The sequence below is a fragment of the Sciurus vulgaris genome (genome assembly GCF_902686455.1).
Source record: "Sciurus vulgaris genome assembly, chromosome: 6".
Taxonomy (NCBI): Eukaryota; Metazoa; Chordata; class Mammalia; order Rodentia; family Sciuridae; genus Sciurus; species Sciurus vulgaris.
The window spans coordinates 29627142-29640325 of record NC_136466.1 but is presented as its reverse complement, the minus strand read 5'-3'; the positions used below and the strand labels follow the sequence as shown (position 1 = coordinate 29640325).

Genomic DNA, 13184 nt, shown 5'->3' with positions numbered 1-13184 from the left:
ACTTAGAGACAGGGTCTCATTGAGTTGCTTAGGGCCTCGCTAAGTTGCTGAGGCTGGCTTCGAACTCACAATCTTCCTGCTTCAGTCTCCAGAGCCTCTGGGATTACAGGTGTGCTTGGTGCCTGGCTATTTTAGGAACTTTAACAATGAACAAAGATCTCTGCCTCTGGAGCCCAGCAGAGGGGAAATGGACACACAATAAGTAGATACAATATAGCAATAGATGATACAGGCTTTGGACAAAAAGAAGGAAGGGCAGGTAAAGAATCACAGGGTGACAGATGAAGTTGCAGTATCATATAGGATATTAGAGAGAAGCTTTGGTAAGAAAGTGAGATTTGATGTGTGAAAAAATGTTCAACATATTAGCAATTAGGGAAATGCAAATGGAAACTACACTGAGATTTCATCTCACACTGTCTGAATGGTAGTGATCAAGAATACAAATAATAATAATAAATGCTGGAAAAGATGTGGAGAAAGAGGAATACTTTACACTGCTGGTGGGATTGTAAATTAATGCAACCACTGTGGGAATCGGTATGGAGGTTCCTCAAAAGACCAGGCATGGAACCACCATGTGACCCAGGTGTACCTTAACTCCTGCATATTTATCCTGAAGAATTAAAGTCATCATACTACAGTGATACACATACTCGTGTTTATAGCGGCACAATTCACAATAGCCAAACTATGGAACCAGCCTAAATGCCCATCAACAGATGAATGAATAAAGAAACTGTGGCATATATACACAGTGAAGTTTTATTCAGCCATAAAGAAAAGTGAAATTATGTAATTTGCAAGAACATAGATGGAATCAGAGATCATTATGTTAAGTGAAATAAAACAAACTCAGGGTCAAGGGTCCTGTGTTTTCTGTCGTATGTGGAAGCTAGAAAGGAAAAAGGAAAAGGTCTGGGGGTGGAGATCACGGGAAAGTCAAAGGAAGATCATAGATGAGAAGGAAGGGACCCGGGGAGTGGGAGGAGGGAAGGGAAAAGGAGAATACTGGGGAACAACATTGGCCTATTATATTGTCACATTGTGTTCACGTATGAATATGTAATAAGTCCCACCATTATGTATAATGGTAATGAACCAATAAAAGTCGTGGGGGGAAAAGTGAGATCTGAACAAAGACATGGAGAAGAAGAGGAACTGAGCAGATGCCCATGGAAAAGGATGCTTCCTTCCGGTAGATGCCTCCAGCAGCGGCCAGGGGCCAGGGGCCAGGAGTGGAAATGGGAAGGTGGGGAGGCGGGAGAGGAGAGAGAGACACCGCGTGACGTGGGGCCTGCGGGCTTGAGGGACTTTGTCTTTTAATATTTTTTTTTTTTTGGGGGGGGGTGCTGGGGATCGACCCCAGGGCCTTGTGCTTGACAGGCTGTCTTTTAATCTTGAGTTATCTGGAAGCCATTGCAAGGTGTTGAGCAGAGGAGGGACATGCCATTTAGTGCTCACCACGCATGCAGCCACTCTGTCTACCTAGATCCCAAACATTTTCATCTCTGCATAAGGAAACCCTATACCCATTAAGCAGTCACTTCCCATCTCCTCTTCCCCCACCCCTGGCAACCACCATGTTGCTTTCTGCCGTATGGATTTACCCATTTTGAATCTTTCATATAAATGGAATCATACCATTCTAGCGTGTTTTTGAAGTTCATCTACATTGTAGCATGTGCCTGTATTTCATTCTTTTTTCGGACTGAATAAGATTCCATTATAAGAATATATTCCATTTTACTTTCTCATTCATCTGTTGATGGAATTTTGGGTCATGTCTACTTTTTTTTTTTGGCTTGTGAATAGTGCAGCTATGAACATTTGGGAACAAATACTTATTTGAGCAACGGTTTTTGGTTCTCTAGGGTATTTACCTAGTGAAACGGATGTGGTCATACTGTAATCCTAAAGTTTGGAGGTGAAATGACCGGACTGTGAGAGCTGTGAGCTAATTAGCCCCTCCTCCTTACCGGTGGTAACTGTAGGCAGGTGGGGCATGACTGGAGGAGGTGGGTCACGGGGGCGTGGCCTGGAAGGTTCATCCTGTTGTGGCCCCACCTTCCTGACTGCGTGAGTGGAGCTGCGTGAGTGGAGCTGCGCTCCTGCACCAGGCCCTTCTGCCATGAGGTTCTGCCTCAACTCAGGGCCAGAACAATGGATTTGGCCCACCATGGACTAACCTCTGGAACCGTGAGCCAAAATAAACCTTACCCCCTCCAAGCCTTTCTTGTCGAGTATTTTGGTCACAGTGACGCACAGCTGACTAACACAGCTGGAGTAGGTGGTGGGATGCACTTAGAGATGATATATTTGAAGGTCCACTGAACATGATTTCCCAGAGGACTGGATGTGAGATAAGAGAGGAATCCAGAATGGTTTGCTGGATCTCGGACTGAACCACTGGAAGGATGGAGTTGCCGTCATCTGAGATGAACAAGGCTATAGGATGAGTGGTTTGAAGGTAGTGAAGGGTTATGGAAAATAATTTTCCTAAAAGACAACTCCCCAAGAAAAACGGAGGGACAACATGGCTCAGGAGGAGGGAGGGGAAATTGGCCAAACATTAAACCGCCAAACATTAAACCTCTCTCAGTGCACCCTTTCCCAATAACAATGGGCCCTAAACTTAGCCCTTTCCCCATCGCAAATTAGCCCTGAATGGAGGCACAGCAAATACTGAAACTCTGGGAAACAATGGATTCCAGAATAAGAACAATGAGTTTCAACTTTTTTACAACCACCCTCCTAAGTTAAAGTTTTAACCTGCACAACTAGCCCCTGATGGTCAAAACTGCACATACATGGCTTCCAATGATTGCATCATTGTACCTTATAAAACCAACATCCCCTCTGTAACTGACGGCCATTTTCCTATATAGAAAATGGGCCCCAGTGGTGCCCGAGTTCATGAAGGAATAAAGGCTTCTCTGAATCTGTCAAGGTCTGCCTCCTGTCCTGCTGTGCTTACGCGTAGAAGTGGGAAAAAGATCAGGAGTTCAGTTTTTGACCAGTTTGTTTAGGATTTCTCCAAGAGGAGACATCAAGTAAGCAGTTGGATAGATAAGCCCGGAGTTTGGGAAGTGAGATCCTCAAGGGAGAAGAGAACTAAGGACCAAGTCTGAGATACTCTTCCATTAAGAGCTGGGGAGGAGAGAAGCGCTCAGCAAAGTGAGCTGGGAAGAGTGAGATGAGAGGAAACCACCTCAGGAGAGCACTGAAGGCAAGTGAAAAAATGTGCTTCAAGGATTAGGGTATGGTAGTTACATCAATGCTGCTTTTAGGTCAAGCAGGACAAGGCCCATCGTGGATTTAGCAATGAGAAGGGCAATGTTTCTCTTGCTGTGAAGAGCAGAGTGGTAGAATGCTGGGGCAAAGGCTGGATAGGAACTGGTTTAATATAACAAGCACAAACTACTTATTTCAGGAGCTTTGCTGCAAAGGCTAGCAAGAAAAAGAAGCAATGGAGAAAAGAGAAGGCTTTTCTTTGATTTTCTTTTTTCTTTTTTTAAGATTGAAGACATAGCAGCACATTTGTATGTTGATGGGAATGTTCAGATAGAAGGTAGAAAATTGAAAAGGGGAGAATTACTGGAGCAATATTTGGAGAGAGATGGGATCTATTGTAACTCTAGAGGGTATTAATATTCTTTTTTTTAAACTTTTTTTTTTTTTTTTTTTTTTTTTTTTTCAGTGCTGGAGATCAAACTGAGGGCTTTATTCATGCTAAGCAAACCTTCTACCACTGAACTATACCCTCAGCCCATATCATTGTTTGCAGGACTGGGAATTGAACCTAGAGCTCTTTACCACTGAGCTACATCCCCAGTCCTTTTTTATTTTTCATTTTGAGATAAGGTCTCACTAAGTTGCTGGGGGTCTAAGTTGTTTAGGCTGGCTTTGAACTTGGGATCCTCCTGCCTCAGCCTCCCAAGTTGCTGGGATTACTGGTGTGCCAGCATGCCCAGCCTTATCAGTATTCTTAATTTGCAATAAAAATAAGTGAAGCTCAGAGAAATTATCACCTTTGCCCAAAGTCAGCCCAAGTGATTGAGGCAGGGTTAAAAACCAGGCTCTTGCTACACTGGGCATGGTGACACATGCTTGTAATCCCAGTGGTTCAGGAGGCTGAGACAGGAGGATTGTAAGTTCAAAGCCAGCCTCAGCAACTTAGTGAGGTTCTAAGCAACATGGTGAGACCCTGTCTCTAAATAAAATATAATAAGGGCTGGGCATATGACTTAGTGGTTAAATACCTCTGAATTCAATCCCTGGTATCCACCTCCCCCTGCCCCCCCAAAAAATGCAAGTTCCCTTAACTGTCAATTCTCGAGCTTCAGCAGCAAGTAGGAATAAAGGCTAATATGTAGGTTCTGCTCATTCTCTTTTAACTGATCACTTCTGGGAATCAGTTCCAAGAAAATAATTTGAAATACAGAGGAAGTTTGAAGTCCACCACTGTGTTTTATGTGCAAAAAGGAAACAACCTAAATTGTGGAATAGCAACAGCCTCACCTGCTAATGGAAACAAACCCTGGAAGGAAGCAAACATAAAGGTGACTTCATCTTTTTTGGAGCTCTTCCAGGCCCCTTCCTCCATAGACTGGCTCATCCAAAGGTGTCTGTGTGGGAGGCAGCATGATACTGTTGATTCAGACCAGAACAATGGGTTAAGATTCCAGACCTCCTTACCTCCCTTCTCTGGGTCTTGATTTCAACTCTGATTATGGGAAGAGAAAATTCAAGATCCCCAGGCTGAGGCAAAAGGTACACTCATACATTGCTGGTGGGGTTGCAAATTGGTGCAGCTACTCTGGAAAGCAGTATGGAGATTCCTTAGAAAACTTGGAATGAAACCACCATTTGACCCAGCTACCCTACTCCTCGGTTTATAACCAAAGGACTTAAAATCAGCATACTACAGTAACACAGCCACATCAATGCTTATAGCCGCTGAATTCACAATAGCTAGATTGTGGAACCAACCCAGATGCCCTTCAACAGATGAATAGATAAAGAAACTGTGGTATATATACACAATGGAAGATTATTCAGCCATAAAGAAGAATACCATTATAGCCTTTGCAGGTAAATAGATGGAGTTGGGGAATATCATGCTAAGTGAGATAAGCCAATCCCAAAAAGCCAAAGGTCGAATGTTTTCTCTGATAAGTGGATGATGATGCATAACAGAGGGTAGAGGGAGTAAGGGAAGAATGGAGGAAGGAGGGATTGTGTAGAGGGAAATAAGGGGTGGGGGAGGGGCTGGGGAAAGGAAAGATAATGGAATGAGACGAACATCATTATCTTATGTACATTACCTTATGTACATGTATGATTACACAAACAGTGTGACTCTACAGAGAAATGAAATGTAGTGCCCCATTTGTGTTCAATGGATCAAAAAACAACAAAAAACTTCAGGCTGCCCCCAGGGGAACTGGAATGGTCAGATACTGCCACCTGCTGGCAAGTTCCAACTCTGCCTGACCTGGGTCCGGAGAGGCGGGCAGTATTGTGCCTTTCAAGAGAGGAGTCTCACTTTAAATCTGCTGCCAGGGATTGTGTTCTAAAGACAACCAGGAAGACATTCTTCCTCCTCAAGGCCTCTCTCAGTGCCTGACATTCCTCCACTCGAGTGAAGGATCTCTTCTCTCCATAGGAAAGAAAATACGGAGTTTCTGACAGTTGGCATGAAACAGATTATTTTCTGCTAGGGGGTCTCAGCCATATGAAGATACCTGGTTTGTGTGGAAAGGTCACTTCAGAGGGTAGAGAGAGCAGCAGTGAGCATACCAAAGACAGGGCTAGGGGTGTAGCTTGGGGTAGAGGACATGCTTAGCATGCACAAAATCCTGTTTTCAATCCCTAGCACCTCCCTGCCCCCCAAAAACCCACAGATCACTTTTCTCATTATTTTTGTTTTTCTTACTGAAAAATAATAATTGTTCATTATAGTTACTCAAAAGATAAAAAGCCATAATCTTTCCATCCAAAGATAGCCTACATTAACATTATACATCACTTTCATTACATAACAAGAGCAATCACAATATTTATGGAGATTATACATGGAACACTTCCACTTTTTTTCTTTGCTTTTTTTGTGCTGGGATGGAACCCAGGGTCTTGTGCATGCTAAATACACACCCTATCAACTATACCACCAATCCCAACTTACACTTTATTTACAATAAAAGGAAACTTATTGCACATAGTGTTTTACCAAAACTTAATATATTATGAATGTTATGCAACAATATTCTTAAGTCATTTTAAATAACTTCATCAAATTCATTACATGACAATAATATAATTTCCCTATCTAATTACCTACTGTTGGACTCATGTTGTTTCTAATCTTTACACCCTAGCTTTGAGACTGTTTTCTAAAACTTGAACTCCAGATTAAACGGTGATGCAGATTTTGAAAACTTTTGATAAATATTCTAAACTTGCTTTCCACTGAGAGCTCAATTCGTGTGTTTTTTTTTTTTTCATTCCTGGATGGAAGATTTATTTAGACAGTCTGGGCATTCTTTTATCCAACAATTATTTATCAAATGCCTCCTATGCACAGGGTAGTAGGTACTTTGATGTAGCTTAAAAACAATAATCCAAGGCTGCTATTGAGGACTTTTAAAAATGAAAATGATGCTATCCATATACACATATTCATCACCTGACCTCAGAATGCCATGCAGTAGAATTCTCTTCAGGGATGCAGTACTGTCAGGGAATATCTGATAGAGAAGGAGGGTGAATTGTTGACTGCGTTAGCCAAGTTCCCTGCCAGCTCGACTGCATGGAAGTATAATGACAGTTACATCTATTCAGAGTACAGCGTGTCAGGCACTGCTCTAGAGATTTTACAGCTTGACATGCAAATGTGGTCTGAGGACCAGCAGCACCAAGCTTGTTAGACCCACAAAACTTCCACACCACCCCAGAGCCACGGACTCTGGTCCTGTATTTAAATGAGATTTGCACGCGTATGAAGATTTCAGAGGCACTCCTCTGTACATGTTATCTTGTTTAATCCTGTAACTATCCTGCACCAGAAGTCCTATGATTATCTTCATCTTAAAGTTGAAACGGAGGCAAAGAGAAACTCAGGCCCTTGTTCAATGCAAAGCTGGGATTTTTTTTTCAACTTGGACGAAAGAGCTTCTATGCTCATTGTCTGATTCATGTTGCTTAACTTTTTTCTTCTCCCTGTGCATTCCAATGCATAAACTGTACATAAACATGTCTACCTTACTGTTATATTGGTTAGTAGCCACTGTTTGTTTATAAATGCAGTAGAAATCCTTACACTAAAAGTACTTTTTACAAGTTATTTATACAATGTAAAATTTAATTACTCCTTTCTTGGGAGTACTTTTTTTACCACGGTTACTGTTTACCACTGGTGTGTTTTATTTATTTTTTTCTGAACATTTATTCTTTTTATTATATATATATATATATTTGTTCTAATTAGTTACACATGACAGTAGAATATATTTTGACACATCATACATAAATGGAGTATAACTTCTTATTCGTCTGGTTGTGCATGATGTAGAGTTTTACAGGTCATATAATCATATATGCACATTGGGTAATAATGTCCAATTCATTCTGCTATCCTTCCTACCCCATACACCCTTCCCTCTCTTCACTACCCTCTGTCTAATCCAAATTACCTCTATTCTTTCCCCAGCCCCTCTTCAACGAATGGTGCTGGGAGAACTGGAAACCCACATGTAGCAAGATGAAATTAAACTCCGATTTCTCACCCTGATCCACCTCAACTCAAAGTGTATCTAAGACTTATGCACTAGAACAGAGACCCTGTGCCTAATAAAAGAAAAAATAGAGTCAAATCTCCACCATGTCAGCTTAGGAACTGACTTCCTTAACAAGGATCCTAAAGTGCAAGAAGTAAAATCAAGAAACAATAAATGGGATGGAATCAAACTAAAAAGCTTCTTCACAGCAAAGGAAACAATCAATAACGTGAAGAGAGAGCCTACAGAATGGGAAAAAATCTTTACCACATGTACCTCAGATAAAGGACTAATCTCCAGAATATAAAGAGCTCAACAAACTGAACACCATAAAAGCAAATAACCCAATCAATAAATGGACAAAGGAATGAAACAGACACTTCACAGAAGAAGAAATACAATTGATCAACAAATACATGAAAAAAATGTTCAACATCTCTAGCAATTAGAGAAATGCAAATCAAAACTACCGTAAGATTTCATCTCACTCAGTCAGAATGGCAATCATCAAGAACACAGGAAACAATAAATGTTGACGAGGATGTGGGGGGAAAGGTACACTCATACATTGCTGATAGGACTGCAAATTGGTGCAACCACTATGGAGAGCAGTATGGAGATTCCTAAGTAAACTAGGAATGTCCCCACCATTTGACCCAATCATCCCACTCCTAGGTTTATAACCAAAGGATTTAAAATCAGCATACTACAGTAACACAGTCACATTGATATTTATAGCAGCTCAATTCACAATAGCCAAACTATGGAACTAACCTAGGTGTCCTTCCACAGATGATTGGATAAGGAAACTGTGGTATATATACACAAAGGAATATTACTAAGCCTTAAAGAAGGATGAAGTGATGGCATTTGCTGGTAAATGGATGGAACTGGAGAATATTATGCTACGTGAATCCCAAAGAACCAAAGGTGAATGATTTCTCTGATATGCAGGTGCTAATTCTCAATTCATGTTCTTACTTGTTAGGTAGAAGTGCGTCTGTTATTGGCTGCCAAGTCAGGGAAACTGCCTGGCTTCCAGTTGGCTAACTTTGGTTGCCAGTAAAAGAAAATAAGCAAATGATGGAAAACGAAAAAAGGAATTTACTTGTAGTTCTGGCCAGAACTGGGGATAAACAGCTGAATTGTGTCCACCAGTGCTATAAAAGCAGTTGGATTTATAGAAACAAAATCCAGGAAATTACATACGTAGATTTATCTTGGTTGTATTAGTCAGAAATGTCTCAGTTTCAGTTTTCTTCATGTCCCCCAGACCAGTGCTTAGCTTTCCAATTTCAATTCTCTGCAGGAGTAAACTCTGGATGTGGAAAAGCAATGATCAGCAAACTGCTTTTAATGTTAAAGGGGGGCCTTCCTCTCTCTTCCTCGGCGCTGTCTACAGAGGTGGCTGCCATCTGTATCCGGCATCATGGCTGCCCTCAGACCTCTCGTGAAGCCCAAAATCGTCAAAAAGAGGACCAAGAAGTTCATCCGGCACCAGTCAGACCGATATGTCAAAATTAAGCGCAACTGGCGGAAACCCAGAGGTATTGACAACAGGGTGCGGAGAAGATTCAAGGGCCAGATCTTGATGCCCAATATTGGTTATGGGAGCAATAAGAAGGCAAAGCACATGCTGCCCAGTGGCTTCCGGAAGTTCCTGGTCCACAACGTCAAGGAGCTGGAAGTGCTGCTCATGTGCAACAAATCTTACTGTGCTGAGATTGCTCACAACGTTTCCTCCAAGAATCGCAAAGCCGTGGTGGAAAGAGCAGCCCAATTGGCCATCAGAGTCACCAATCCCAACGCCAGGCTGCGCAGTGAAGAAAATGAATAGACAGTTGATGGGCACATTTTTTGTGTGCTTTAATAAAACCATAAAAACCGTCAAAAAAAAATGTTAAAGGGGCTCTGTTTCAAAACTATTGAATCTTAGAATCTTTACCTATGAGGTCATGCATCACTTAATGAGGGAGACCTATTTTGAGAAATGTGCCTTTAGGTGATTTCATCACGTGTGAACAGCAAACCTAGATGGGATAGCCTGCTACACACCTAGGCTGTGTGGAGTTATAGGGTATGTTACTGTGCTGAATACTAAGGCAATTGCAACACAGAAAAGGTACAGTAAACATATGGTATAAAAGGTAAATGGTACACATGTATGCAATATTTACCATGAAAGGAGCTTGCAGGATCAGAAGTTGCTATGGGAGTCAGTGAGGGAGTGGAGAGAGAATGTGAAGATTTAGGACATTGCTGAACCTGGCTGAGGATTTTATAAACACTCTATACATAGGCCATTGTAATTTATAAATTTATATTCTTTCTTCAATAATAAGTAAATCTTAAAAATAAGGTCAAATCAATCTTAAAAATCAGAAAAGTTACAGTAATATGTACACTGTGGGAAATTGTAACACTTATTAATTTTTTTAAACTGACTCTTTTTTAATAACACGGCTTAAGACACAACCATGTACAATGGTACAAAAATGTTTTTTCTCCATATCCTTACTTATTCCGTAGCTTTTTTGTTGTTGTTCTTGTTTATTTTTAACCAAAACAAAGTTTTAACCAGTGGCTCGGGAGACTGAGGCAGGAGGATCTCAAGTTCAAAGCCAGCCTCAGCAATTTAGCAAGGCTCTAAGCAACTTAGTGAGACCCTGTCTCAAAAAATAAAAAGGACTGAGGGTGTGGCTCAGTGGTTAAATGTCCCTGGGTACAAAAAAAAATTTTTAAATGTTTTGTTAAAAACTAACACACACACACACACACACACACACACACACACACACACACACACACGCCGAGGCCTGCGCAGGGTCAAGAACCATGTCATCACTGTCTTATTATCCCCTGGACAGTAACATGCATGGAGCTGTCATGACTGTGCTAACAATGTGTTCTTCTGGAATATTCCTGAAGGACCTGCTTGACGCATGGTGATTTGCTTGGTTAGTTTCTTTTTCTCGTCGTAGGTTTGCCTATCAGCACTTTAATGTACCATGAGCATTCCTCTCTGACCTTTCAGCGTCGGGGTCCCTGTTTTCCAATGTATCGAGGAGCTTGTTGAGGTCTGTAAAAATCTTTTGCCAAACCCTTCACTGTAGATTTTCTTGAAGGTTCGCTTTCTTTTGCAGCTTCCTCTTCTCTTGCCTCTTCTTCAGCTACTCATTCCTGTTACGGTTTTAACACCTCCCACGGGCCAGTTCCTCAGGAGACACCTAGGAGTTCCCAAGGTCATCCTCATTCACACCCAGGTTACTGTTGAGTCGCTTGCCGTCTCCAGCACAGCCTTGTGGATTTTTGCAACATCTTCATCCTTGGCAAACTCTCTGATGTCACCCACAAACCTTTTGAGAGTCCTCTTCCAGATGCCATTCGTATGCTCCTTGGTGACATCATCCGAAGCCCAAGTAAGATTCTTGACGCAGTCACAGATGTGGCAACCCTTCCGGAATTGCATCAGTGAATTCTCAGTATCTTCCTCAGCTGCAGCAACAGCCTGGGAAACGGTCCTCCTCAGGTACTAGGCCTTAAAAGTGGCTGTAACTACTTGGTCCATTGTTTGGACCAGAGATGGCTTTGGAGTGCACACCTTGAGGCAGGAGGACTGCAAGTTCAAGGCTCTTCTCGGAGACTTAGGGAGACCCTGTCTCAAAATAAAAAAGGGGCTGGAGATATAGCTCAGTGGTAAAGCGCCCCTGGGTCCTGCATGCCTTCTTATTGCCCCTAGTACCCTGACAGCAGGTCATTATTGTTAGGCTTCATGTTCCTGGGGTTGTCACTGCACTTGATCACCAAGGGTTTCAATCCGGAGCCTGCAACATTGCCCCCAAGCAAGACTTATCCTGTCCTTAAAAGCCTTGAAATCTGGCATGAACCTGACCTTCTCGTAGATCAAAGTCTATTTCCAGAATAGGTAGGCTTCCTTTCTGTGGCAGATTTTGCTCTGGAGGGTAATTTTCTTCCACATTCAGTTTATCTGGGGTTTCCCAAAATTCTTCAGGTGCCTCCACACGAGCACACAGACTCACACTCATTTCCACATGATGTAATGAATGACCATTCTTGAATTGTTGAAGTCTCCCAGAGCTAGAAGTAAACTCAACATCTGCAGTTGGGACCAGCCTTTTTTTCAATACGGTCAACATGGTTTTTGCTTTGACCCAACTGTCATGGTGCTGAGCGTTGTTTCTGTGTCTGGTCTTTCATACGGGTCATTGGAAGTCTCTTTGTATCTTCTTGATTTTTGGCTCTTCTCAAATTTTCATTCATCTTGTTGCCTTCATGGAAGCAGATCCCTCAATTGTTCCTGTCACTTTATTCTTGTTCTTTGGGTTCATAGCTGTGGTGGAATGGGACATGCCTGGCCAGCAATGACCAACAGCGATTTTCATCATCCTTAATCACTTTTATTTTTTATTTGTTCTTTTTAGTTATACATGACAGTAGAATGTATTTTGACATATCACACACACACGGAGTATAACTTCCCATTTTTGTGGTCGTACATGATGTGGAGTTACTCTGGTCATATATTCATATATGAACATAGGAAAGTTATGTCTGATTCATTCTACTATTTTTTTCTATTCCCATCACACCTCCCTTCCCTTCATTCTCCGTTGTCTAATCCAATGAACGTCTATTCTTCCCTCCCTACCCCACTTGTTGTGAGTCAGCATCTGGATATCAGAAAGAACATTAAGTTTTGAGTTTTGGGGATTGGCTTATTTCACTTAGTATGATAGTCTTTTAGTTCCGTCCATTCATTGGCAAATGCCATAATTTCATCCTTCTTTATGGCTGAGTAACATATACATATGTATATGTACCACATTTCCTTTATCCATTTATCTGTTGAAGGGCACCTAGGTTGGTTCCGTAGCTTAGCTTTTGTGAATTGAACTGCTATAAACATTGATGTGGCTGTGTCACTATAGTATGCTGATTTTAAGTCCTTTGGACTTAATCACTTTTAAATTCCTTTCCATGTGGCCTCTTACTAACAACACTAGTCATGGATTTTGTACACTTATGGGGTCATAATGAACAAAACAACACAAGTTTAAATCCAGCACAAGAGAAAAATGATACAACAAAGAGATGTTGGCAAATCCAAGATAAGCCTGCTCTGACATAACACAGTATAGAGTTTTATGGTAAACTCTTTTTTTCTTTTAAATAAGTAGAAGGAATACATTATAAAACAAAGATAAGAAAGTATCGCAAATATGTAAACCAGTACAATAGTCTTTTATTGTCAGTATGGAGTATTACGAACTGTATGTAATTGTATGTGTTATGCTTTTATATGACCGGTGAGACAGTAGGTCTGTGTACACTAGCACCACCAACAGACACGTGGCTAATGCTTTACACCATGAGGTTACAATGCCT

The 13184-nt window shown here is 41.4% G+C and overlaps 1 protein-coding gene across 1 annotated transcript; it reads left to right on the top strand.

Moving 5' to 3' along the window:
• Positions 1-9176: 9176 nt before the first annotated feature.
• On the top strand, positions 9177-9630 carry LOC306663200 (large ribosomal subunit protein eL32-like). The gene has a single exon (XM_079143605.1). The coding sequence runs from the start codon at positions 9208-9210 to the stop codon at positions 9613-9615; it is 408 nt and encodes a 135-aa protein (XP_078999731.1). The 5' UTR covers positions 9177-9207; the 3' UTR covers positions 9616-9630.
• Positions 9631-13184: the final 3554 nt, after the last annotated feature.

Bases quoted from the DNA above. Each gene is read 5' to 3' on its own strand.
- LOC306663200 (XM_079143605.1), top strand. From the start codon at position 9,208: ATGGCTGCCCTCAGACCTCTCGTGAAGCCCAAAATCGTCAAAAAGAGG.